The 27,798-nt window shown below is 37.2% G+C and overlaps 2 protein-coding genes across 3 annotated transcripts in view; one reads left to right on the top strand and one right to left on the bottom strand.

Moving 5' to 3' along the window:
* LOC150106613 (protein SSUH2 homolog) overlaps window positions 1-10,404 on the bottom strand; it is a gene marked incomplete at its 5' end in the record, with an annotated part of 284,249 nt that extends 273,845 nt beyond the window's left edge. Inside the window, one exon of the mRNA XM_090393441.1 lies at window positions 10,278-10,404. Coding sequence (XP_090249567.1) covers window positions 10,278-10,404 — 127 coding nt within the window. The remainder of the gene's footprint in view (window positions 1-10,277) is intronic.
* LOC150106612 (uncharacterized) overlaps window positions 1-27,798 on the top strand; it is a 300,527-nt gene that overhangs the window by 44,470 nt on the left and 228,259 nt on the right. For both annotated transcript variants that reach the window (XM_090392575.1, XM_090392574.1), the window contains exon 2: window positions 10,320-10,512. In XM_090392575.1, coding sequence (XP_090248701.1) covers window positions 10,422-10,512 — 91 coding nt within the window. In that variant the 5' untranslated portion in view covers window positions 10,320-10,421. The remainder of the gene's footprint in view (window positions 1-10,319; window positions 10,513-27,798) is intronic.

Genomic DNA, 27,798 nt, shown 5'->3' with positions numbered 1-27,798 from the left:
CATCTTGGAACATCAAGACCACATTCGTCTTCTTAAACCGCAGAAATCTGGCCTCTCTCTCAACACGGAATTGAAAATCCAAACCATAGGATCCATTGGGAAAAGGCTAAACTTTTACATAGATCTATATTTAAACATGAACGTTTATACAAAGAAAGTTCTGAAGCCCTACTACACAGACCAAACTTAAACCGCAACGACGTTCTTACTATTCCTAAAGTATGGGAAATTATCATACAAAACTGTGTTAAATAATTAACGGTTTTTTTTTTTTTTTTTTTGTACTACTTTAGCACGTTATGCACGTTTTCATGAGATTCTATTGTAATCATGCGCCCTAACTGTATGTTATTCCTAATTTTTGTTAAAATACTGTACTGATGATGTCCTAAGATACTTAGGATGAAATATTTACAATTAAATAATTTTCACTGTGGTTTATATGTGTGTTTCTTCTAATTATCATCTTAGTCACTCGCCTCTGGATCCTTTCCACTTCCTCCCCATCAAGAAGGAACCGAGGTGACCAAATCTGGGCACAGTAGTCGAGATGAGGTCTTATCAGGGGCTCGGTACAGAGGTACAATAACTTGCTTGTCTCAACAGTTGATGAAAGACTAGAGACCACACAAAGGAGCATTCTGAGAAAAATTAGGAGAGTGAAGTCAACCACCTAACTAGTATCTGGTTGCTCTTACTTCAGCTCTCTTAAAAACTATAGAGAAGATCATCAACCAACTTCTTCACCATTGGAAGTTCTACTAGCTTATTAGTGACCAGCAAATATGAATTTTGCCAATCCCAATCCACATGTGATTTTTTTTAGCCCTCACCAACCACTTTTGCAATCTTTTGCAAAAGTGGTTGGTGAGGGCTAAAAAATTGCAATCTTCAATGATTGCAAAAGTGATATCTTTTGCAATCTTCAATGATAAAATTGTGAATATTAATACTACCAAATACACAGCTGTCTAATTTCTTGTAAGAAAGATATCACTTCACTTCACTTTCCCTTACTTTCAATAATGCCTACATATCCAAACACAGTCATTTTTTTTTTTTTCTTGGACTGATCTATACCTCCAGCCTCTCTGGCAGAATCTCATCTAAGCATAGCTAAGATATGTTTGTGAGATGTGTCTGCAGCCACCAAAAAAAATCAGGAATGCTGCTCAAATATAATTTGATGAACCCTCTCTCACAGTTCTACTCCAATCCTCTCTGACAGATTTTAGTTTCTGCCTTACGACTCTTCTGTAGGTACATTATGTACAATGCTCTGACGAATTCCACTGGCATCCTGAATTCCACTATTATCAAAACTGTAAGAACAAGAATGACAATGATGTGATATAGGTCTTGAAATCTTTTATGTGTGAGTAAGGTATTAAAAAATAATAATAAATAAATAAATAATGTGATATTTATGATAACTAGCATCACAGTCTCTATTAACTAATCCTCTTCATTATTTGATTTATTTGTAATACTTATTAACCACCCAACTGGCTAAGATGTATATATATGTTCAGGTTACCATGGATGCGAAGTGCATATTAAAATTGTAATACCATTGATATTACATTGAAAAGGAGTGATGTATTTTATCCATATTGATGGTGATATGGTTAATAACACAACATAAAGTTGCAAAGACATTTTAAAATGTGAAAAAGAATACCAAATGTATGGAAATGATTGTAAACAATCATAAAAAAAAGTGTGATTTACAGCAGTACGCTTGAATATCATACTGTTGATTATCACAATAATGGAACTCAGCAATTTTTTGCACATGTACTATTTTGTTTTGATTAATTTTGCCATCAAGATAAATCAAAAAAAAAAAAAAACTTAATGGTCCAAATTCCATAAAAGCATGGAGGAATTATCATTACCATTATAAGTGTAGAAAGCATGGTAAAGGAGGGACTGATAATAAGTGATCAGGTGGTATATGAGGAATTAAGCAAACTTGATGTTTGATAAGGCAGTAGGACTTGACAACATATTGTTGCATATCTTAAATGAATGCTCCAGGCAGTTAACAGCAGTAGTTTATTTTTAAATGTTGTATTTATTAGAATATTGCTAGAAAGAATGAAACAAGAAATTGAAACTAAACTGAGGAAAGAACAGGCTGGGTTCAGGCCAAACAGATCTTGTCTTGACCAGATAATAACATTAAGAATAATTGTTGAACAATCAATAGAGTGGCAGAGTAGCCTATATTTGCAATTCATCGACTTTGAACATGCATTTGATAGCATAGACAGAAACTATATGGAAGTTAATGAAGCACTATGGAATTCCTCAGAAAATCATAAATATAACAAAGAAAACTCATGAAAAATCCAAAATCCAAATAATAAATAATGGCAAACTATCAGAACCATTTACAACAAACACGGGAGTAAGACAAAGATGTATACTCTCCCCGACCATCTTTCTGAATGTTATTGATTGGATGATGAGGAAAACATCTGAAGAAAGAAATGGCATTCAGTGGGGGATAGTCAAATAAAATTAGTGACCTAGATTTTGCAGATGATATATGCCTTTTGGCACAAAAACATCAACACCTCCAAAAGAAAATAGATAATTTAAGACAGTAAGAAAATAAATGTGGATTGAAAATAAATCATAACAAGACTAAAGTAATGAAGATAAATCCCAAACAAGAATTAGTCTTTGAAATACTAGGGAAAAACACTGGAACAGGTAGATAACTTTTATCTACCTCGGATCAGTGATTAGCACACAAGGAGGAACCATTTATCTAATTATGCTTATACCCTATTATAAAATGTGAGTAAATTGCAAAGGCAGGACCTACCTGTTACAAAACCATGCTGCCCATCACAGAATATCAAATTCTTATGTATCCACTGTTGGATTTTACCTTTAACCAACTTTTTTCATCATCATCTTCATCTTCATCATCATGATCATCATCATCAAATTCCTGCCATGTACCCTCAAGGGGTGTACAGGATACGATAGTACTACATGAAAAAAATTACATCATTACTAACTTCCTATCTACAATTTTCCTCCAAATAAGTCTGTTACATGTCAAGACTCCAACATTATCAGATCTTATATTTCTATCATCTAAGGCACTTTGTACCATATCAATCCACCTATATCTTGGTCTTTCTCTGGGTCGTTTTGCTGCCAACCTGGCAGAGAATACTTGTTTTGCTAATCTTTCTTTGCCCATTCTGTTTAAGTGACCATACTACCTAAGATTAGCTCTGCTAACGCATTCCTGGATGCTGACAATGTCAAGTTCTTTCCTAATATCCTCGTTTTCAATATGATATTGCCATTGATGCCATCTATTAATGCCTCTAATCTTTCTCAGGACTCTCATATCTGCGGTCTCTAGTCTTTGGTCAAGTGTTTTACTTCTGACCCAGCTCTCAGATCCATAAGTTAAAACTGGTTTGAACACTGTCTTGTATACAGCTAATTTAGTATTCAGACTAATTTCTCTCTTATTCCATATTTATTCAATTGACTTCCCACCATACCAGCTTTGCTGATTCTGTTGTCTATTTCTATATTTAATTTACCATCTTCACTAAAAATCATGCCTAAGTAGCTGAAATATTTTACTTGTTCCACAGGTTCTCCATTCACAACACAGTTGATATTTTCAATGATTCTGCCTATTTTCATTGTTTTTGTCTTTTTATTGCTGACCTTCATACCATGTCTATTACAAAAGTTATAAAATTTATAATATACAAGATTACAAAAGGAATCTTGCAGATTTGTAGCAGATTTATTTAGAAGTATAACATCATCCGCATAAAGCAAAAAGCTGACATTAACATCTTCAATTTTGATATCATGTTTAATACCACTTTCCTTCATAATGTGATCCATATAGATAATGAATAATAGAGGGGATAATGTACATCCTTGTCTCACACCAGATTTAACATTAAACCATCTTCCTGTACTTCCTTCAATTCTAACTGCTGACTTACAACTCAAATAGAGACTAAGTATTGCTTGATAATACCCCATTAACACCATATAACTATTTCCACTCCCTTGGAAGCTTGTCAAAGCTGAGACTTAGATTACACAACTTTATCAGAGGCACTGCCAACTGTCTTACATATTTGCATAGTACACAGCCCGACATGCCATCCAGTCCTACTACCATATTCATGTTGATATTTTTCAATATGCTGAGCATCTCCTGTTCATCTACCTCAATGTCTCTGTGACATCAGCAACTATAAAATCTCCACCTGGATGATACCCCTCCTTGCAAAGTAATCACTCAGCAACTCAACTACTTCTGCTTTTGTCACCTTCTTACCATCAGTATTGATTAAAGTCATCCTTCCATAACTGTTCCTTCTCTTACTTGCTATATAGCAAAAAATCTTTTTTGAATTTACTTTGGCCTGCTCTGCCTAATTTCTCTTGTAATATGAATTTGGGCTATTTTACCACACCAGTCACTCTTCTTGATTGTACATTGTACTACTCATGAGTATGCTGCTCACATTTTTCTTTATATTCTCTACACAGTGCTTTCTTTTTTTGCAGTTTCAAAAAAAGCTTTATATATCTATTTATCCAGTTAACCCTCACTTTCATGGACCTCTAATTAATCTTTGTGTCTCCAAAAGATTTACTAAGTTATAAATAAAAACTTTAGTTTAATATAACTAAAATCTACATTCGACCTTTATGTCAAGGTCATCTTCTGGAGCATACAACTATACACAGAAAACAAGCTACACTACAATCAAACCGGTTTGTTACAGACACTGACCAACCGCTACAACAATTGTTGGCCTGACCTCTGGTGAAAAAAAAAAAAAATTATACATCAATGCTAGAGTCCTATTATTAGTGTTATCTGTTGGTTGTAGAAATACATTGGGCACAACAACAAGTATATATCTATATACATACATTAACATCATGTACATTCCAGCCAGTTAGTATGGAATGGTTTCTAATACTAGCTGAAGATTGGCTAGAGTCCTGACTTATGCTGGATCTTATATATTAGGTAGGCTGAATGTGTGCCATCCAGATCCTTGGAATTTTCATGAGATCTTTGTTTTGATATTTGGATGGTTTATCAGGATTTTGCAGGCTTCCTTAAATTTCCTTTCGTACCAAGTTTTTGTGCGGTGTAAAAAGCGGGTGCTTTTCCAGTTGATTTGGTGTAAGGTGGAGTGCGTGGTCTGAGAGGCCTGCTTCACAATAATGGTTATATTTAATGTGTCTAATGTGTTCTTTCTTGTGTATAGGGATTGTCGGTCCTGTTTCACCAATGTATGGTAAGTTACAGGTGCAGTGGATGCAATAGACTCCAGGATGTGCTAATGGGAGGAGAGGATCCTTAGAGGAGTTGAATATGGTTTTAAGTTTAGTAAGTGGTTTAAAGGTGGCATTGAGGTTATAATGTTGTAGGATTCTGTTGATTTTTTTCAATAACCCTTTAATGTATGGGATGGCTATGGTTTTACTAATCTAGATTCGTTTTTGTTGTTGTTTTATGGAGTATTTTATTAATAGTATTTTTGTTATAGCCATTATTTATGAATGTGTCGCTGATGATTTTTAGTTCTTGTTTCAGGGCTTGCTGGTTAGAGCAAATTGTTGTAGCTCTGTTTTTAAGGGTGTTAATGACTCCATATTTTTGTGATGGGTGGTGGTATGAATTAGCATGTATGTATTGGCCAGTGTGTGTCTAGGAATGGGAGTGAATTTTGGTTTTTGATTTCGATGGGAAATTGTATGCGTTCATGTTGTTTATTCAGGTGGCTAAGGAATATGTTTAGTGTTTGTAGCCCATGCGGCTAGATCGTGAACACGTCGTCAACGTATCTAAGCCAGACTGTCGATCTTAGCGTGGCGGAATCAAGAGCCCTTTGCTCAAAAGTTTCCATGTAGAAGTTAGTGATTGGGGGGGGGTAGTGGTGAGCCCATGGCTGTATCTTCTTTTTGTAGGTAAAATTTGTTTTGCCACACGAAGTAACCGGATTGTAGTATGTGGGCAAAGAAGGCCGTAATGTTGGGCGGAAATTTGTTTTGTAGTAGGAGAATTGTGTCATTGATGGGGACATTAGTGAAAAGGGCAGAAACATCGAAACTGACTAATAAGTTGTCTTTGTCGAGTGTTATGTTTTTAATTTTGTTTATAAACAAAATTCTCCTACTACAGAACAAATTTCTGCCCGACATTACGGCCCTCTTTGCCCACATACTACAGTCCGGTTACTTCGTGTGACAAAACAAATTTTACCTACAAAAAAGAAGGTACAGCCATGGGCTCACCACTTTTCCCCCCAATCGCTAACTTCTACATGGAAACCTTTGAGCAAAGGGCTCTTGATTCCGGCATGTTAAGACCAACAGTCTGGCTTAGATACGTTGATGACGTGTTCGCAATCTGGTGGCACAGGCGACAAACGCTAAACACATTCCTTAGCTACCTGAACAAACAACATGAACGCATACAATTTACCATTGAAATCGAAAACCAAAATTCGCTCCCGCTCCTAGACACACTAGTCACACATCTTCCTTCAGGCAGTCTATCCTTCACGGTCTACCAAAAACCGACACACACACTGGCCAATACACACATGCTAATTCATACCACCACCAGCTATATAAACAACTCAGATGATTTTATTGCATCATCCAACCTCCCGGCTTCTTTCTCCACTAATTCCTGTAGAGCTGACCCTGGTAAATTATCCCAACCATTCCAAACACTCAGAACACAATGGTGTTCTCTTTGTCCTTTTGTCATAATGAAATAAGAAGAATTTTATACAAATTAGATACAAAACGAGTCTTCTTGCCCTAGTGGCAGTTACCCAATTATCCTAAAAGTGTGCACTCCAGAGTTAACTCCAGTTCTTCTGGGTCACCTTTTTTACACGTTCATATTCAACTGGTATCTATCTTGCAGTGTGGAAATTAGCTCACATACAACCTATTCTTAAGAAAGGTGACAAAACAAATCCTTACCATCAAACTACTGTTGAATTTCTCTTACCTCAGTTCTCTAAAGTAATGAAGAGATCCCATCAGCATTCAGCTCCTACATTACCCTGAAAGTGCTCAACTGATAAATGCTCACCAGTATGGATTCTACCTCTTCCGAGGATCTACTTACTTATGTCACTGATCTCTGGACAAACACCATGGAAAAATTCGACGAATCTCAAGGTTACCCTTGATACCTGTAAGGCTTTTGGCTAGGTCTGGTATAAAGTCTGTTCTTTTACCCGCTCTCTTCCTTCTAATCTTTATGATGGGAGGAATTTTTATCTGGTCTCAATTGTAGGTGAGTTAGCCTATCTCATATGGAGGTAGCAGGGTTTTTTTCTCTCAGAAACTAGGGGTTTTCATCTTGTGTACAGGCAAATCAGCCACCACAATTTACAGACACATGATGATGTGTACATCCACAACTATCGGTGGAATCTTGATCAAATAAAGCATTAACAACAGCAGATTATGTGCTCAAAATAGGCACCTTGTCTTTCAAGGTGCCTATTTTAAGGCTTGGACCACAGGTTTCATAGCACATGCAAAGGCTCTCTGTCATCTTGAAGAACAAGGGTTGGGACATCTTCTGGACATATCATGTAATTTTATCCCTAAGTTCATCAAGATTTGAAGGCAGGTCATGATGGAATACCCATTTCTTCAACATACCCTCAGACAAGACAGCAAATGATGTGAGATCAGGAGATCAGAGTATGGGAATTCTGTGAACCTCAAATGACCCTCCTGGGGAAGTGTTCTGATATATAGGCTCCAGAACCACGTGATGTGTGACAGGTTGCTCCATCCTGTTGGAATTACCTGTGCATGAAATGGAATGATTTTTGCACAACACATCCTATGCAAATCCTGGGTGAATAGAACCAGCACATTTTTGATGTAGCGTCGCTATTCAAAATCACAGCTACACCCTTCCTCAATGAAGTAAAGCCCAATTATGGCATGGCCGGAAACCACACACCATGCAGTGATCTTCATGCTGTGAAAAGGTTTCACTTGAACAAATTCAAGTCTTGAGAAACCAAGAAACCTGTAGGTTCATCTGTTTACATCACTTAGATAGAAATGCACTTCATTCAAGAACCAGACATTATGGAAGAAGAATGAATATTCATAGACATTGGTCAGCACGGATGCACAGTATTCCTGTTGTGCAGCGTAATCCATTGCTGTTAAACACTGACCCACCTTTATGATGTATGAAAAGGAACCCAGCTCCTTACGGATTCTCTGTAGTGACTGCCTCAGTATCCCAAGTTTTACAGCTGTTCAGCGTTGACTGTGTTTTGGAGACTGGAACACTTGCTTCAGCACATGCCTGTGATTCTCATTTGTGTTAATAGTTCGTGGCCTCCCCAAATGCCCTTTGCATTGTGGCAGAACACTCCTAGTATATTGGAACACTCTCAATTAATGCAATGATGACACTGTGGCTTGGGTATGCTTACAGAAATGACAAACAAACTGCTCACAAACATGTTGTAGGCTTGGACCATTTGCCCTACCTACTTCATATGAATGAGAACAATGTTCAATAATAAATGTCTTTTCTTCCAACATCAATTCCATTGCTATAGCTAAATGTAATGGTGTAGACTCTACACATGCTCTTCTATTAATGTGCGTGCAGTCAAATGGCATATCTCATACCATGTGTACTGAGGGGGGGGGGAGGAATGTTGAAGTTCAGTACTGTTTTTTTGTGTGCCATACTGTATTTGTATGCTGCAAGAACGTGTACTTCGGCCCATGGTATATAATTTTTTCTTTGATATAGGAATGATTTGTAGGAGTTGTTTCCAGTTGTTTACTGATGATACAAAATCGAGGAAGGCAGTCAATAAAGGTGATGTAGAGATCACATGCAGGATGATTTAAATAGGCTAACAGGATGGCCAAAGGATAATGGCTGTTTTAATGTGGTAAAGTGTAATGTTATATATGCACTTTTAGATAAAAAGAATAAAAAGCTATGTATTACTCTAATAACTCAACTGTAGGAAATTGATGAGTCTAGAGATTTCAGACTGATGGTGGATACGGATTTGAAGTTTCAGGGAACACAATGAAAATGTGGGCAGTCAACGTCTAAAGGGCAGTATTGCTCAAATGATTACTTGGATGTTGAAAAATATACTGGAAATCAATTTTATTTTCTTTACATCCCTTTATTAATGGGTAAATAGTTTGTTTATCTCTTCTTTGTTGTTAGTAGAATCATCATATGGCCACAAAGATGGATTTGTGGGTGGATATGACCAGTGTGAATCAGAATACAGTGGAGGAGCAGAAGAGACACTGCAATATCTGCAAGTAGAGATAGAGAGCAGTGTTCTCCCCAGAAATTTTTACCAGCCGGGTGGAATGAAGCATTAGCCGAGCATACAAAAATAATTTTTCCATTCTTGCTCATTATTTAGCCATGTCAATTCACAACATTAGCCGGGCGGTTTGCCCATTCAAAAGATCCTGGGGAGAACATAGGAGAGGTTATTATTTTGTTCCCCTTTACAAGACTCTGATATGGCCATGGACTACTGGAAACATATTTAGTCGTCTGGAATTAGGAAGTAGTGGAAAGGATCCAAAGGCAAGTAGCCAAGATGGTGATAGGACTATGAAATGCTTCCTACGAGAACACAATGAAAGTTTGTGGGTTACAAAATTTGGATGAGAGATGGTAAAGATGAGATATCATAAAAACTTAGAATTACTAATGGGATTTTATAGGGTTAATGAAAACAAATTTTTGAACACTTGCCAAGATGGATTTGTGTGAGAGCATTGCAAACAAAGCCACGAGGACCAATTTTTTTGCTTAGAAAGAGTAGTAAATAAGTCGATGGGTTGTAACAGTCTTCAGAGCTTTATCAGTGAATGAATTTAAGGAGGTATTGAAGGGTATTGTGTGAATAATGGTAAGTATTGGCTTCCTGCAATGAGTCCTCATATTCCATGGAGATGCCTGTGCATAATAATAATAATAATAATAATAATAATAATAATGAAGATAATAAAATATTTGGCTAAGCACCAAGTTTGAAGCCTACAAAAGGCATTCTTTTAAAAATTAAAATTGCATATTGTGGAATATAGACATGTAATAACATAAATACCTTTTAATTTAAATATTACTGAAAAATCTTTCTGTGTGTTGTGTGTGAGAGAGAGAGAGAGAGAGAGAAAGAGAAAGAGAGAAATAATATTACACTTACTGTTTGACAAACTATGATATGTATTTTTTTCTTTCTGACTAGAAATGGCACCTTGGAAATCAGTTTTATTTTCTTTACATTCCTCTATTAATGGGTAAATAGTTTGTTGATCTCTTTGTTGTTGTTGTCTAGTAGAATCATTATATGGCCACAAAGATGGATTTGTGGGCGGACATGACCAGTGTGAATCAGAATACAGTGGAGGAGCAGAAGGCACTGCAATATCTGTTTCTGAGTTGAGTATTGGATAGCTAGAAAAGAAATAATCATAACTGTAAAATCAAAATCTTTTTATTAAGAATAAATATAATTTTAAACAATAAACATATAAGAAATACTTTTTAATGTGGATCACGCCAAGAGAAAAGTTGTAAACTTATTGTACCTTTAGTACCATGAATAATCTAGTCCTCTCAGTCTCCAGAGACCAAAAATGGTATTTTTCTGAACAATTTAAGAGTGGGCACTGAAAACTGTCTACAAAAACATTCACAAACAAAATATCTTTCTCCCAATGGAATTTTAAACAACAGTTAGTCTACCATTCAGTCAAGTAGGATAGTAATAATTTATATAAATACAGTAGTTATGTTATGTTATGTAAAGACAACTGTGGGATTTACATGGTTATTTGACACAAATATTTAATAGCAAGTAAGTAATAAATTTAGTTTAATCCTTTATCCAAGTGTAAGCAAACAAAGTTTGTGCCTGAAGTATCTTCAGGACTGAGGCAACTCGTGGTAAAGGTGGACCAAGCTCTCATCACTACTTGTCTTAGCATCTTCCATAATGCAAAACACATCTCCTTGCAGACATGTATATTGCTATGCATTAAAGGAAGGACCACTACCCAGACTGGTTTCGACCTTTATTGAATGTTCAAGTACAGGTCAAACTCCAAAAAACTCAGCGTTGTTCCCCTTAGTAACAGGCTCATCTCACCACCGAGCACCTGAAGATACTTCAGGCACAACCATATAAGACATATGAGCAGAGCCGCTCATTTGCTCATATGTCATGTGAGGGGTGACAGAAACAGCCGAGCCTCAGTTAAAACTTCATGGGCTACAGCATTGCCATTCATCACCCAAGCTTCCAACCAGTCTCAACCTTTACTGAGGTCTCGTCAGTGGGAGCCAGACTCAGAGCTGGTGATACTAAGGTGGAAGCAATGGAGAAGTCATATTTACCTATACGAGTTGCCAAAAAGTGTCTCACCTTATTATTAAATTACTCTGGATTTAGAGAAAGATGTTGGAAGTTTTTTCCCACTTGGTTAGACTATAATAAATTTAGTTTAATCCTTTATCCTAGTGTAAGCAAACTGAATATCTTCAGGACTGAGGCAACTCGTGGTAAAGGTGGACCAAGATCTCATCACTACTTGTTTACACTTGGATAAAGGATTAAACTAAGTGAAAAAAAAACTTCCAACATCTTTCTCTAAATCCAGAGTAATTTAATAATAAGGTGAGACACCTTTTGGCAACTCATATAGGTAAACATGACTTCTCCATTGCTTTCACCTTAGTATCACCACCTCTGGGTCTGGCTCCCACTGGCGAGACCTCAATAAAGGTCAAAACCAGTTGAAAGCTTGGGTGATGAATGGCAATGCTGTAGCCCATGAAGTTTTAACTGAGGCTTGGCTATTGCTGTCACCAAGGTCCTGGATAGGGGGGATAATGAATGGCATTTTTGTAGTCCATGAAGTTAACTGAGGCACACGGCTGTTGCTGTTACCCCTCAGATGACATATGAGCGGCTCTGCTCGGTGGTGGGTGAGCCTGCCAAGGGGTAGAGCTAATGCTGAGAGTTCTTCTCAGTGGCAGGTTACTGAGGGGGAACAATGCTAAGTTTTTGGAGTTTGACCTGTACTTCAACATTCAATAAAGGTCGAAACTAGTCTGGGTAGTGGCCCTTCCCTTAATGCATAGCATTATACATGTCTGCAAGGAGATGTGCTTTGCATTATGGGAGATACTAAGACAAGTAGTGATGAGAGCTTGGTTCACCTTTACCACGAGTTGCCTCAGTCCTGAAGATACTTCAGGTGCAAACTTTGTTTGCTTACACTTGGACAAAGGATTAAACTAAATTTATTATAGTCTAACCAAGTGGGAAAAAAATTCCAACAGCAAGTAAGTAACTTTAATAACCAAAACATTAATAGGCATTTCATGTCTCATAAAATATCTACAGTGTAGTTCGAAGAACAGTAATAATAATAATACAACTAAACATAAAACACATTATTATTATTATTATTATTATTATTATTATTATTATTATTATTATTAACATCTGGTCCCCATGAAGTCAGAGACTCATCGTGGAAGGTATACACACTATTGCACACAATGCTCATCCAACAGTGCAATAAACTGATTCAATTTGTCTACATTCACAACACACTCAGGAAATGCATTCCACTCACCAACCACTCTGTAATCAAAAAGCCTGCTCCTCACACCCTTCTTATACAGAATCCAGCATTCGCCTCTTGTTCTACCTCCCCCACCCCATTCTATGAAAAATCTCTTCCATGTCAACCTGATAACAACCCCTGACTAGCTTATATGTCTCATCATATCCCCCTATTCCTCCTATTCATGAGGTTTTGCAACTTACATTCTCTCAATCTGTACTCGTACTCCACATTCCAAAAGACCACTGACCACCCTTTGTAAATCTTCTCTGGATCCCAACATATCCTTGCCACCATGAAAACCAGTGACCCAATCTGTGCACAATAATTTGAGGCCTGATGAAGGATTTATGCAATGGCATCATAACTCATAATCATAACTGTAGAACCAAAACCTCCTTATTTCTGCATGTTAGGGTTCACCGCATCTTTACCATTATCCTCTGTGATGTCTTCACAACTTGTATAATGTGGACCCTGAATTTCATGTCCTTGTCCGCCATCACTCCCAGATCTCTCATCTCCTCGACTTCCTTTAAAGTTTTCCCACCAAGTGTATACTTTGCATCCCATCATTGCTTACCAAATCTCAAAACCTTACACTTTGCAAAGTTGAACCGATAGTTCCACTTACCTGCCCATTCTGCAATCTATTTAAATCCTCCTGTAAGGCCATCTGCTTGACTCTGCATTGCTCTCCCCAATTTTGAATCATCTGCAAACAGCTGCATATCACTAGTTAAACCCATCCCAATATCATCAACATACAATTTGAACAACAATGGTTCCAAAACTGATCCTTGTGGTACACCACTAGTGACCTTACTCTTTTGGAATACTGTACTCCCATATACAACTTTCTGCCAGTCACTGATCCAACACAGAAGTCTGTTATCCAATCATATCTGTTTCAATTTATTTAACAGCTCATTGTGTGGCAGTCTATCAAAAGGTTTTCCAAACACACCACTGTATATGCATCTCCCCGATCCAAGGTATTTGTAGCCTTGTTATAGCACATAAGTAAGTTAGTAAAGCATGATTTCTTTATTAAAGAACCCATACTGATAACCACAGAGAAATGTGAGATTGGTGAGGGAACCTCTCACCAATCTCTCCAGTACCTTCAACTCCAGATATATAGATTGGCCTATAATTTGAAGCTACAGCCTTATGACCACCAATATGCAGTGGAACAATTTCATTTTACCCTCCTTTTCCTCCCTTGGAACCTGTGCTGTTATAAGATTGATTTAATAACATTTAATAACCTGTTAACATTGGTATGCCTGTTATTAAACAGACATGCCAATGCTATTGCCAATTCTCTGGAACATTCCCTTAAACTGTATGGTAATATGTCATCAAATTCTATCACCTTATTGACATCAAAGTTTTTTCACAAATAATTCCTGCTCACTCACAATTAAGCCATCCTCTCCTATGTCCTCTACACTAAAGTTACTCATGATTCCACTGTGTCACCATTTTCATCCATTAACATCATCTTACCATGATCATTCTTCCTTCTACTTGACACATATCTAAAAAACTCTCTAGGGATCATCATTATTATTATTATTATTATGTGACACCTCCAGGGAGTCCAAAGACTCATCGAGGGAGAGTGTGCCAACAGCATCGAACGATTGAGCCCCTTCCAACTACTAACGCGCTCAAACTTGCTATCTTACCCTGATTTGCCGATTTCTGCTCATATTGCACTTTTATTTTCCTTACTAACTGAGTCACTCCCCTGGCTTATTTTTTATACTCTTCATGTAACTGATTATTACCATTATTCATCTTGTACTTCTCCAAAAGTACCTTCTTCCAGATTTCATGCTTAAGTCCCTCATTCATCCATTTTACACCTAATTATTCAGCCTTTTTGGCCTTCAGAATACATTCTCACATTGATCCTGTTATGTATTTCTTTCTTAGTTTCCAAGCAGCATTTATTTCCTTACCGCTCAACTTGTCGTTCCATGCTATAGCTCCCAGATGTCTCCTAAGCTTGTCATAATCACCAACCTTGTACTTCCACATATATCCTTTCCTCACAGAAGTCTGTATATGGCAAGCTGCAACCCAGGTGATCACTTTCACCAACTGGAGGAAAGTGTGAAACTCTACTCACAATTAAATCCTCTGATGAAATGATCAGATCTAAAACTCTCAATCCTTGCATGTCCTCCTTTACGTGATGCCTGAGATAGTTATCTCTCAAGAACTTGAGATTTTCATTTCCTTATTCCTAAATGCTATCTCTTCATTCCAATTTATATATTCCCATAATTAAAATCACTCATAATAATTACTCTTCCTTTGTTCACTAATCCAAGTTGTTTACAAATTTCTTCATCACTATTCTCCACATTCCCAGGCCTATAGCAACATTCAACTAAATATGTGTTCCTGTTAATGTCCACATTACACCACACTGCCTCATAACTATTTCCACTATTTCCTTCTTTCATGTCTACCTTATGTGGACATAATTTCCCTGCTATCATCAGCAGCACTCTCTCCCCCTTTTTGTCCTTTCTGTCCTTGCAAAAAATACTGTATCTGTCCATTTCTGTCTGTTAGAATATTATCTTCATTTAACCATGTTTCACTTATTTCAATGCTTTTGGGGGAAAATAAACTCAATCAGTGAAACCATTTCATCTCCCTTATTTCTGATACTTCTGGCATTGATAAACAAACACAGTAATTCATTTTTAGGTCTATAATCAGTCCTATCCAAGCTACTTGTTGGTTGTGATTTCCCCATCACACCTGCCCAATCATCTTTATCACCACTTACCACATATATCTGCTCAGTCTCAACTTCCCCACCCACATCACAATATACTACATCTTCATACATACATTCACTGCCACTTTTAACATCCACTCTCCCTATGCCTTAGTCTTCCTGTCAACCCGGGGTCCCCCTCCCCCACTTCCCTGTTTCTCTTGCATTCCATTCTTTCTTCATCTCTCACACTACTACGGTTTCCACTGCCAAGGACTTCTGTCTCTTCAATACCACTCTCCTGATTTTTTTCTTCATCTCTTTCTTCTGATCTCTTGCATGCATCACACGCTGTACTTCCATCCAGCAACACTTTCTCCAGTACACTCACTCCAAAGCCATTCAAATGCAACCCATCATGCCTGTATAATTTCATTCTTCCCTCAAACACATGCCATACATCCACAAACTGTACTCCCTTCTCCTCACACAGTTCTGCTAGCATACCATTCATGATTTTGGCTCTCCGTCTTCTCAACTCATCGTTGTCATACCTCGGCAACACACTGACAACCTTTCCCAGTACACTGTTATCTTTCACCGTTCTCAATAATCTCCTGATATTCACCCTCGTGCTCCTTATGTCAACTTAGATCATTTGTCCCCACAACTACACTAACTCTCTCTTGTTTGTTTCTTCCTCATGTCCAACACTTGAATTATCCTACTCATTCTCCCTCCTGGATAGCAGACCTTATAGACTCTCTCATTAACTAATACTACCTCTAACTACAGAATCTCCATATAATGCTATTCTGGAATCACTAGTTATCTCTTTTACCCTTTTTTCTTTCATTCTATTCTTTTGCACACTTTCATTAATTTCCACTAAATGTCTAATATCACTACATATATTCTTCATTTTATTTTTCATTTTCAATAACTGTTTCATCAACTCTTGAATTCTGACAATTTCACTCTCTGTCACTCCCACATTCTCACTTCCTCTCGTTCTTATTTCATTTATATGGAATAAGAAAGAAATTAGTCAAAACACTAAATTAGCTGTATACCAGACAGTGTTCTAGCCCAATTTTAACTTATAGATCTGAGAGCTGGGTCAGAAATAAAAACACTTGATTCAAGACTGGAGAGAAAGTTTAGTGGACTGAAGAAATAGCATCAATGGCAATATCACATTAAAAATGAGGGTATAAGAAAGAACTTGTCATTGTTAGCATTCAGGAATGTATTAGTAGAACTAATGTCAAGTGGTATGGTCACTTAAACAGAATGGGAGAGGAAACTTTAGCAAAACAAGTGTTCTTTTCCAGGTTAGCAGGAAAAACGACCCAGAGGAAGACCAAGATGTAGATAGATTAATACAGAAAAAAGTGCCTTAACAGACAGAAATATAAGATCTGATAATATTTGAATCTTGACAAATAACAAATTAATTTGGAGGAAAATTGCTGATCGGAAGTTAGAGATGGTATAATTTTTCATATAATACTATCATAATTATCCTGTACACCCATTGAGGGTACATATCAGGAATTTAATGATGATGATATCATCTGCATAAAGTAAAGAGCCGAGAATAACATCTCCAATTTTTATATCAGGTTTAATGCCATTTTTATTCATAACATCATCCATATAGATGATGAATAATAGTAGAGGTGATATATGTACTTGTCTCATGCTTGATTTAACATCAAATCATTTTCCTGTGCTTCCTTCAATTCTAACTGCTGACTTACAACTCAAATATGGACTATATGAGGGTGGTCTGAGAAGTTCTTCTTGGCCTTGACCATGGATAGCAACACTATCAGCAAGATTTTTTTTTCTAAGTTGGTACATCTGTCATAAGCATCCATGTGAAATTTCAAATCATTCTATCAAGTAGTTTGTTTTATACACTGTCTGAAGTAAAAGTGTTGGCTGTATCCCTTGAAATGGATAAAATTGCATATCGTGCGGTTATAAAATTTTTTGTAAAAGGTTTAATGCCAAAAGAAATTCATTCGAAGTTCTTAAAAGTTTATGGGCACTCGTCTCCTTCATTTTCGACAATTAACAAATGGGCTGCTGAGTTTACACATGGCCGTACCAGCCTTGAAGATGATCTACATGAAAAACGTCCAAAAAGTGTAACAACACCAGAAATCATTGATCAAGTGCACGATATGGTATCGGATGACCAGCGAGTCAAAGTGCGTGAAATTGCTGAGACTATAGGCATTTCAAAAGAAAGTGCAGGTTATATTCTGCATGAAGAATTGCAAATGAAAAAGCTTTGCGCAAGATGAGTGCTGTGCGCAAGATGAGTGTGTTTTTTGATCTGCTCACAGCAGATCAAAAAACACACTCACATGAAAATCTCTGAACAGTGCTTTAAGCGTTTTAACAAGAATAAACCTGATTTAGTGTGTGAATTTATTACCATGGATTTATTTTTATTTATTTATTCTTATGGCAAAAGCAGCTACAGGTAATGTCCAGACCAGAAAGCCAATCCAGGGCCTCTTCTGTCACCATGTGGATGTCCTGGAGGCCATCGCCATGAAATTGGTGCCATGGGCAATCATTCGCAATACGAGTGATCGTCTGGGCCACAGGAGAACAGTCACAATAAGGGTGGTTTGACAGATTACTATATGTGAGACTTGGATTCACCATTAAATACCAGAATCCAAACAGCAGCCAAAACAGTGGATAGAAGCTGGTTGTTCAGCACCAAAATTGGTTCCATCAGCAGGAAAGGTCATAGCATCGGTTTGGGATACTAAAGGCATTTTGTTTATTAATTATCTTGAAAAGAGTAAAACAATAAATGGGGAATATTATTCCGACTAGACGAAAAAATTCGTGAGAAAAGACCTGGTTTGTAGAAGGAAAAAATCATCTTTCATCACGACAATGCACCTGCTCACAAAAGGTGTTTGGGCAATGGAAAAATTAAGAGATCTGCACTATGAATTGTTGGAACATCCACCCTATTTCCCCAGATTTGGCTCCCTCTGACTTCTATCTCTTCCCAAAACGAAAACTCTTCCTTGCTGGTCAGCATTTTTCTTCGAATCAAGAGGTGTTTGCAGCTGTAGAGGGGTATTTTGCAGATCTTACTGAGAACCACTATTGGGACGGGATAATGGCACTGGAGCATCACTGGAATAAATGTATTATTCTTAAGGGAGATTATGTTGAAAAAATAAAAATAATTTTGAAATTATAAATTTGTTTTTTCATTGTTAGGCAGAGAACTTTTCAGACCACCCTCGTATATATATATATATATATTTTTTTTTTTCCTCGATATAATGCCTCATTTACATGATACAAATACAACTGTAGTTTTGAACAGCTTTTCACTTCCCACTCTATGATATGTCTCTATCACCAGATCAACAAAAAATTTAAATACAGTTCCTTGTTATATTCCTATGATTTCTCAACCAACTGTCTTGAAGTGAAAATCTAAATCTATCAATCTTTATTTTTCCTGAACTGAGCATGGTCTGCAAGTCCCTTTCCAATATGTCTTGACCTTTTGTCAAGTATACTTGCAGACAAACTTACCAGGAACATTCAGTAGGGAAATTCCTCTATAATAGTCATATTCAGTGTTAATCCCCCCCCCCTTTTTTTTGATGGATACTATGAGATCTCTGCTTTAATTCTTTGGAATTCAACCCTCTGACTAGAGCTTCTGAATGCACAGTGGTCATTGTAAAACTTCTACCTTCATAATAAATTTAGTTTAATCCTTTATCCAAGTGTGTGCAAGAAAAGTTTGTGCCTGAAAGTATCTTCAGGACTGGGGTAAAGTGGTACAACACCAGGCAACTCTGAAGAGACCTCAATAAAGGTCGAAACTAGTCTGGGTAGTGGCCCTTCCCTTAATGCATAACATTATACATATCCACAAGGAGATGTGTTTTGCATTATGGGAGATACTGAGATAGAAGAGTTGGCAAGGAGTTGCCCGGTGTTGTACCACTTTACCCCAGTGCTGAAGATACTTTCAGGTGCAAACTTTGTTTGCACACACTTGGATAAAGGATTAAACTAAATTTATTATAGTCTAACCAAGTGAAAAATAAACTTTCTACCTTCATATTTGATCATTTTATGGTCAAACATCATCCACTCCAGCAGCCTTTCCACATTTCAAGTTTTTGGCAGCTTTTCTATTCCTTGATTGCCTTCCTGTTAAGTGTTTCCTACCACTATAATGTTGCTGATAGTTTCATTTAGCAATCTTTCAAAGTAATTACTCCAGATATCTAGGCTATCCTTATCTTCAGTTGTCATGTCACTATTATTATTTCTGATTTTGCATTACTCTTTTCTGCATTTCTAAGATTTTTCAATAACCTCCAGAATATTTTGCTACCTTCCCGATATTTATTTTCCACCCAGAGGCAACTGACCAAAATTATGGCAGGTATGTGGAATGCCTCTTTATTAGGATAGACTGAAGGACTGCTGGTCAAATTTAGTTGAGCGGCAAGAAAGAGAGTAAATATGATAAAAACCAATAAGCAGAATGGTGGTCTTACAACAGGCAAGAGAATTCATTACCCACCTAAAGATACTCACAAACATCCATTCCTACTGCATGGAATAATAGAAGCATGGTTGGATAAAGATGATATTCTGATGGGAATAGAAATGGAAGGGTATGTGTTTTTTGTGAGGATAAAATGGAAAGGATGCTGTTGATAATAGCAAGAAAATTATGTCTCTGCACAAAGCAGAGATGCAATGGTTTTGAGTCAGTATTGTGTGAGGTGGATGTTAACACCTTTAGTTGGATGCTGCTATATGCCAAAGAATGTGGAGGTTGCGATGAAGAAATGTATAAGTAACTTGGGTTAGTGAACAAAGGAAAGGTGATCATTATGGACGATTTTAATTATGGCAATGTAGAATGGAATGAAGAGATAGCATTTGGGTATAAGGAAAATTAATTTCTTGAGCTCTTGAAAGACAAGTATCTTAAACAGTATGCAATGGAGGGCATGCTGAGTGTTTTAGATCTAATCATTTCATTAGAGGATGAGACTTTGAGAAGGATTATCACGTCCCCCCAGTTAGTGAAAGTGTTCATAAGGTGATCACCTGGATAGTGGCCAGCCGCATGAAGACTTCTGTGAGGAAAGGATATATGTGAAACTACAAGGCTGGTGATTATGAAAAGGCTAGGAGTGGCTTGGACCTATAGTATGGAATGATGAGTTAATCAGGAAGGAGATCAATTCTGCATGTAAACTGACCATAAGATATTATTTAACATCAATGTGCAAATGTATCCCAAAGGTCAAAAGACTGAATAAGGTAGGTATGAAGGGGTGGTGAAGCACAATATATATAGCCTCTCCTACCAACCTCACAACTTCTCATGGCCCACCCTGTTCTGAAAACAAGTCAATGGTGACAGAATGCAAATTGCCTCTGTAACGCAATTGGAAGAGCAGCAGAACATTGAGCCCTTCGATTGGAAAAGACCTGAGTTTGATTCTCATCGTGACTACGGGAATCCTTTTATGGGCTTTTTCATTGAAGGTGAGTTATCCAATCTCATACGAAGGTAGCAGGGTTTTTTCTCCCGGAAGCTTGGGTTTTCATCCTGCATACAGACAAATCAGCCTTCAGAACATGCAGTTTAAATACTGTTGTTGGTGATGATGGGTGGTAGATGGTGTTGATGGTAGTAGTGTTCTAGTAGGAGAATTAAATAGTAGTGGTGAGGGTGAGATGTATTAGCGAAAGTAGAGTAGAGTGTCCTCCCACGATGAGTCCTTAGACTCCCTGGAGATATCACATAATAATAATAATATGACTCTAACACCCTTGCAGAGCAAATGCTGTCAGAAATGCTTGTCCAGACCCATTAGGTAGCAAACTTGCCAATAAACTTACCCAACAAAAAAATAGTAACCTATCTACTGACAAATCATCAGAGAAACAACTAGTATTCAGGAAAAGGAATATGAAACTGAAAGAAGGAAGATATAATGAAAATTGCAATTTGAAATGTGAGGAACAGGAGATGTTTAGGCAGTTGAGCTTGGCAAGTGCGAGAAGAATGACTGTTATGGGAGATTTTAAGTATTAAAATCTCCCATAACAAATCTCCCAGAATAAATTGGGAAGAGGAAACTGCATGTAGTAATAAGGGAATGGAATTTCTAGAATCCTTGAGAGACATATGTTTTAGGCAACATGTAGTAAAAAGAACATGAGGTTTAAGAGTTTTGGATTTGGTCATAGTATCAGAAGAGCTGATTATAACTGAGATGGCATCTCTGCTCTGCCCCCCATTGGAGAGAGTGACCATGTGGTTTTGACTTGGAAGATGAACAATTTTCCTTTCTCTGTGATGCTCTTGCATCACAGAGAAAGGAATCTATGTAGAATTATAAGGCAGGTGATTATAATACAGGGTGTCCACATTGGATCACCCTAGTTTCAATGTGTTACTATATATATAAGAAAATCCTACTGAAGTGTATGGACTATATTGTTGAAATCACCAAGTTTTTGTCAAAAAATTTGTGGATGAAACTTGTAGAGTCTTTGGAATGTTTGAACAACCCAAACCTTACATACTTCGACATTTCAATTTTTTACTGTTCATTGAAACTAGGGAGGTAAAATGTGGATACCCTGTAGTCTTAGATATCAACTTGGGGCAGTTCTGTGGAGGAAGGAATTGGAAGAGCGATATATCATTAGTTCTTGGGAAATTGTGAAGGAATATTTATGAGCAGCAATAGTAAGCTGTATACCATGAGTGAAGAAGAGGACACAATAAATTTAGTTTAATCCTTTATCCAAGTGTGTGCAAACAAGATTTGAGGCTGAAAGTATCTTCACGACTGGGGTAAAGTAGTACAACACCAGACTCCTTGCAAAGGTGGAGCAAGCTACCATTAAGGGAAGGGCCACTACCCAGACTAGTTTTGACCTTTATTGAGGTCTCTTCAGTGGGAGCCAGGCCCAAGTGGAGATACCAAGGCAAAAGCATTAGCAAGGTCATCTCCTCCTATAGGAGTTGCCAAACGGTGTGCCACCTTTTTATTAAATTACTCTAGATTTAGAGAAAGATGTTGAAAGTTTATTTTTCACTTGGTCAGACTATAATAAATTTAGTTTAATCCTTTATCCAAGTGTGTGCAAACAAAGTTTGCGCCTGAAAGTATCTTCAAAACTGGGGTAAAGTGGTACAACACTGGGCGACTCCTTGCAAAGGTGGAGCAAGCTACCAACACTTCTATCTCAGTATCTCCTATAATGCAAAACACATCTCCTTAATGCATAACATTATACATATCCGCAAGAAGATATGTTTTGGATTATGGGAGATACTGAGATAGAAGTGTTGGTAGCTTGCTGCACCTTTGCAAGGAGTCGCCCGGTGTTGTACCATTTTACCCCAGTCCTGAAGATACTTTCAGGTGCAAACTTTGTTTGCACACACTTGGATAAAGGATTAAACTAAATTTATTATAGTCTGACCAAGTGAAAAATAAACTTTCAAGAAGAGGACACAATTTGATGTAAAGGGGGTGACAAACAATATCAAACAGGAACTGTAGGTAAAAAAGAGGTTATGGAAGAGATACAAGGAGAGAAGTGGAGGGCAGATGCATGAAAAATATAAGACTTGTGCTAGGAGAGTGACTAGTATGGTAAGGAAGGCAAAACTGGAATATGTGAAGAAATTGGCCATGAGATCGAAAGAAAATCATCAGAAATTTTTTAACTATGTAGCCAGTAGGAAGAGAAATGACTGGAAAAATGACGTTGTTGGATAAAAATGGGAATAGAGTAATAATTGCTGCAAAGGACATAGCGGAGTTGTTCAATGAACACTTTATCGAGGTATTCATCCTGGAGAAATATGTTTTAATACTAGAGTATGGGGCATGTTCGAGGTTTAGAAGTACAAGAAGAGAGTGTGTTTCAAATACTGAGTACTGTGGCTGTCAATAAAGCAGAGGGACTGGATGGAATTTTACCATGGGTTTTGAGAGAATGTGCTAAAGAACTGACAGCTTATACCACCTTTACCACAAGTTGCCCCAGTCCTGAAAATACTTCAGGTGCAAACTTCATTTGCTTACACTTGGATAAACCAAATATATAATTGGTCACATAGCCAAGTGAAAAAACTTCTATCAACTATCTCTAATCCAGAGAATTTTAGTAATAAGGTGTTGACACCTTTTGGTAACTGGTATAGAGTGATATGACTTCTGTATTACTTCAACCTTAGTATCACCACCTCTGGGTCTGGCTCCCACTGACGAGACCTCAATAAAGGTCAAAACCAGTCTGGGTAGTGACCCTTCCCTTAATACATAATAACATACATGTCTGCAAGGAGATGTGCTTTGCATTATGGGATACTAAGGCAAGTGATCAGAACTTATACCACCTTTACCACGAGTTGTCCCAGTCCTGAAAATACTTCAGATGCAAACTTTGTTTGCTTACACTTGGATAAAGGATTAAATCAAATATATAATTGGTAACTGACAGCTCCATTGACCTGGCTTTTCAATGAAAGTTTGGCCTAGGAAAGGTGCCCTAGGAGTAGAAAGAGGGTAAAGAGGATCTGTTTGTATTTTAACAGTAGTGGTTAAGATTTTGGATAAACTTAGACATTGTGTTTTCTAAGAGTAATTTGTGAAAGATCATTTACAGTTTTGGGCATATGAGGGTAATGTTATCTGTGAGAGTCAGCATGGAATTTTTAAGGGGTGCTCTTGTTTTAGTAATATGATTGCCTTTTATAATAAAGTGACAAGAGCGGAAGGTGAAGGAAAGGCATATTCTGTCATTTTTTTAAATATTTTACCAAGGCATTTGACAGGGAACCACATGATAAGCTGATATTTAAGTTGCAGCACATGGGTTTAGATGTCAGGTTAGTAAAGTGGATTCAGAATTGGCAATCTGATAGGTATCCGAGAGTTATGGTAAGGGATGGGGGGGGGGCAATATCAAGGAGGCAAAAGGTTACAATTGGGGTTCACAGGGCTCAGTACTGGGACTTGTATTGTTCAACCTTTATATCATGACATTGTCAATGGATTGCAAGGGGGATATTCAGTTGCTAGCAGATGATGTGAAGCTGGGAAGGGTTATTAGTAATAGTGCTGATGTGGCAGCACTGCAAGAGGATTTAAATAAACTGGAGGTGATCTGGGGGGGGGGTGATTACTGATAGAAACCTGAAATTCACGGAACATTGCACGGAATATTGCAAAGGTGGTGAAAGTAACCCAGAGATTGCTGCAATATAAAAAAAGATGGTGACCTGCAGAGATAAAAGAGTTGTCATTCCATTGTATAAAGCCCTGATCACACCACACTTGGGCTATTGTTCTCAAATTTGGTCCCCAGGATTTGAAGGGGATATTAACTGTGGAAAGGGTGCAGATGCAGATAACAAAGATGGTATCAGGATTCTACAGTGGTAATTAAAGACAGACTGGGGGGATGTGTACATGTGTCAACAGTTTAAAAGTCTCAATATGATTGAGACTTTTAAACTGTTGAGAGGTGGTTACAGGGTTGACACTGGGGAGTTCTTTTGCTTGGTGGAACAGAGGGAAGGAGCGAGAACAAGGGGCCATCTTTGGAAGCTACGAAAATAAGCTGTGAGCAAGAGGGTGAGGAGTGGTTTCTTTGCATGGAGGGTGATTGAGCCATGGAATGCATTGCCTGAGAGAGTGGTGAGAGCACAAACACTCAATGAGTTCAAGGAGTGATGATTGAGATTGTGTTTTCTAAGATGGGCCTCCCATGATGAGTCTTTTAGCTCAATGGAGGCCTGAATCATCATCATAATAATAATAATAATAATAATACACTATTATTTGCTGATGATCAGATTATATTAGTTACACCAGAACATAATTTACAAAGATCGTTAAATGAAATTTCAGACCAATACAATATCTAAAGTAAAAACGAAAATAATGGCTTTCAAAGGAGAAAACCCAATAAGAAGTGAAATAGTTATAGTTAACAGAATATTAGGACAAGTAAATATTTTCAAATACCTGGGATGTGATTTATCATATGAAGATGAAAAAGATATACACATTAAAATATCAAATTTCATTAAAGTAATCAGCATAATAAATAATACACTTAAGCCATCTCTGGTACATAACACACCTGAATCAGATTATATAACACCCTGTCGAAACCATCTTTATTATAAGGAAGTGAAACATGGCCCACAAAAAAAAAGGAAGAATGAAAAATAGATTCAGATAGTAGAAATGAAATTTCTCAGAAAAATAACTGGATTATAATAAATGAAACCATAAAACAAATGAATAAATTTTACATTTTCTGAAATATAAAACCAATTAACTACTGTATAAGTAAATATAAACAAAAATGCTTAGAACATCTAAATTGAACGGACAATACCAGACTGCCAGAAAATACTATACAGATATTAAATAAATGGAAAAAGAAAAATTCATAGATCAAAAAAGCAAGACACAAGACTAAAAAAGACCACAAGACCTAAAATCCATGATGGGAAAGAGGCAAGTGTTAATGAATGAACTAATGAAGGGATTAAGCATAAAATTTGGAAGATTGAGGATAGTGTGGAGGCAGCAAAAGATGAATAATGGTAACAAATAACTGCATGAGTAGTGTATAAAGAGCAGGCAGGAAGGCAACTCAGTTTGTAAGAACAGGTAAACTGCAGTATGAGCAGAAATTAGCAAATGAAGCCAACAAAAACTCTAGAGTGTTTTCAGATATTTGGCAAGAAGAAGAAAGAATGATTATGGTAAGATGATGTTAATAGATGAAGATGGCGGAATAGTAACTGCTGCAGAGGACATAATTGAGGTATTCAGTGAACAATTTATAAGGGTGATAAAAAAACAAGCACACGTAATAACCACAGTAATAAGTTTTAATAAGTAAATATTTCATCCTAAGTATTTTAGGACATCGTCAGTACAGTTAATTCAAACAATACAAGGAACAACATATAGTTAGGACGCATGATTACAATGGAATCCCAATATGCGTGCAGTAGCGTGCTATAGAATTAAATTAAAATATATCTATAATTATATCTATATCTAAATTAATTCTATAACACGCTACTGGGATTCCATTGTAATCATGCGCCCTAACTTTATGTTATCATTATTATTATGGGTATCTCCATGGAGTCAGCAGATTCATCACGGGAGACCCAAACTAGCTAAACAATATCTGTCATATCTCTTCTTGAATTCATTTACAGACGAAGAGCTCACAACTAAGTCAGGCAATGAATTCCACTCATTCACCACCCTCCAGGCAAAAAATCTTGTTCTCACACCCTTGTTAACCACATTCTTCTTTAATTTCCAGAGATGACCTCTTGTTCTTCCATCACTATCACACAGCTGAAACATTTCCCCTGCATCAATCCTATAAAACCTTTCAGTAATTTAAATGTTTCTATCATATCTCTCTTCTCTGCCTATCAACCAACCTCTGCAATCCACAACTCAATCTATCAATGTAGGGAGTTTTTTACATTACTCACCAACTTAGTCACTCTTCTCTGAACCCTCTCCAAGGAATCCAGGTGACCAGACCTGAGCACAGTAATCCAAATGTGGAAGTATCAATGCTTTATAAAGGGGAATAATAACCTCTTTATCTCTGGATGTCAGTGTGTTCCTCAACAAAATGAAAACTCAAAAATATTTTGCAGGGTGGCCAACTGGAGTCGAACCAGCATCTTTGGATTTCCAGTGCACTGCTCTAGTCCGTTGAGCTATGCCCGCAACTTGTTATTCCTAGTATTGTTTGAATTAACTGTACTGACAATGTCCTAAGATACCTAGGATGAAATATTTACTTATTAAAACTTATTACTGTTATTACGTGTGTTTGTTTAGTCATGAATTCTCCAATAAAATTTATATGGGTGTTTCTTCCTCATCAGGGTGAAATCATGAGAAGCTCAAATTGTAGAGGAAATAGGAGAAGATGGCTTAACTGTCAATAGCAGGAGGTATATGAGGAAATGAACTTGATGTCAATAAGGCAATAGGATTTGATGACATATCACAAAGTATCTTAAGGGATTCGCAAGGGTGGTAATTTGTAATTTGCAAAGCCTCATGAATAGCTGGAGGACTGAGACATGTCAGTTAGTCTGATATTGTTACGAGGTTAACATGGAAGGAACTTTTCATAGAATGGAAGAGGAAGTAGACCAAGATGCCATCCCTGGAAACTGTATAAGGAGGATGTGAGCAAAGGAGTGAGGAGAAAGCTCTTTGTATGGTGAG

The sequence above is a fragment of the Typopeltis vanoorti genome, chromosome 5 (genome assembly GCF_054136105.1).
Source record: "Typopeltis vanoorti isolate ZY-2024b chromosome 5, IOZ_Tvanoo_1.0, whole genome shotgun sequence".
Lineage (NCBI taxonomy): Eukaryota > Metazoa > Arthropoda > Arachnida > Uropygi > Thelyphonidae > Typopeltis > Typopeltis vanoorti.
This window is presented reverse-complemented; position numbering and strand designations above follow the sequence as displayed.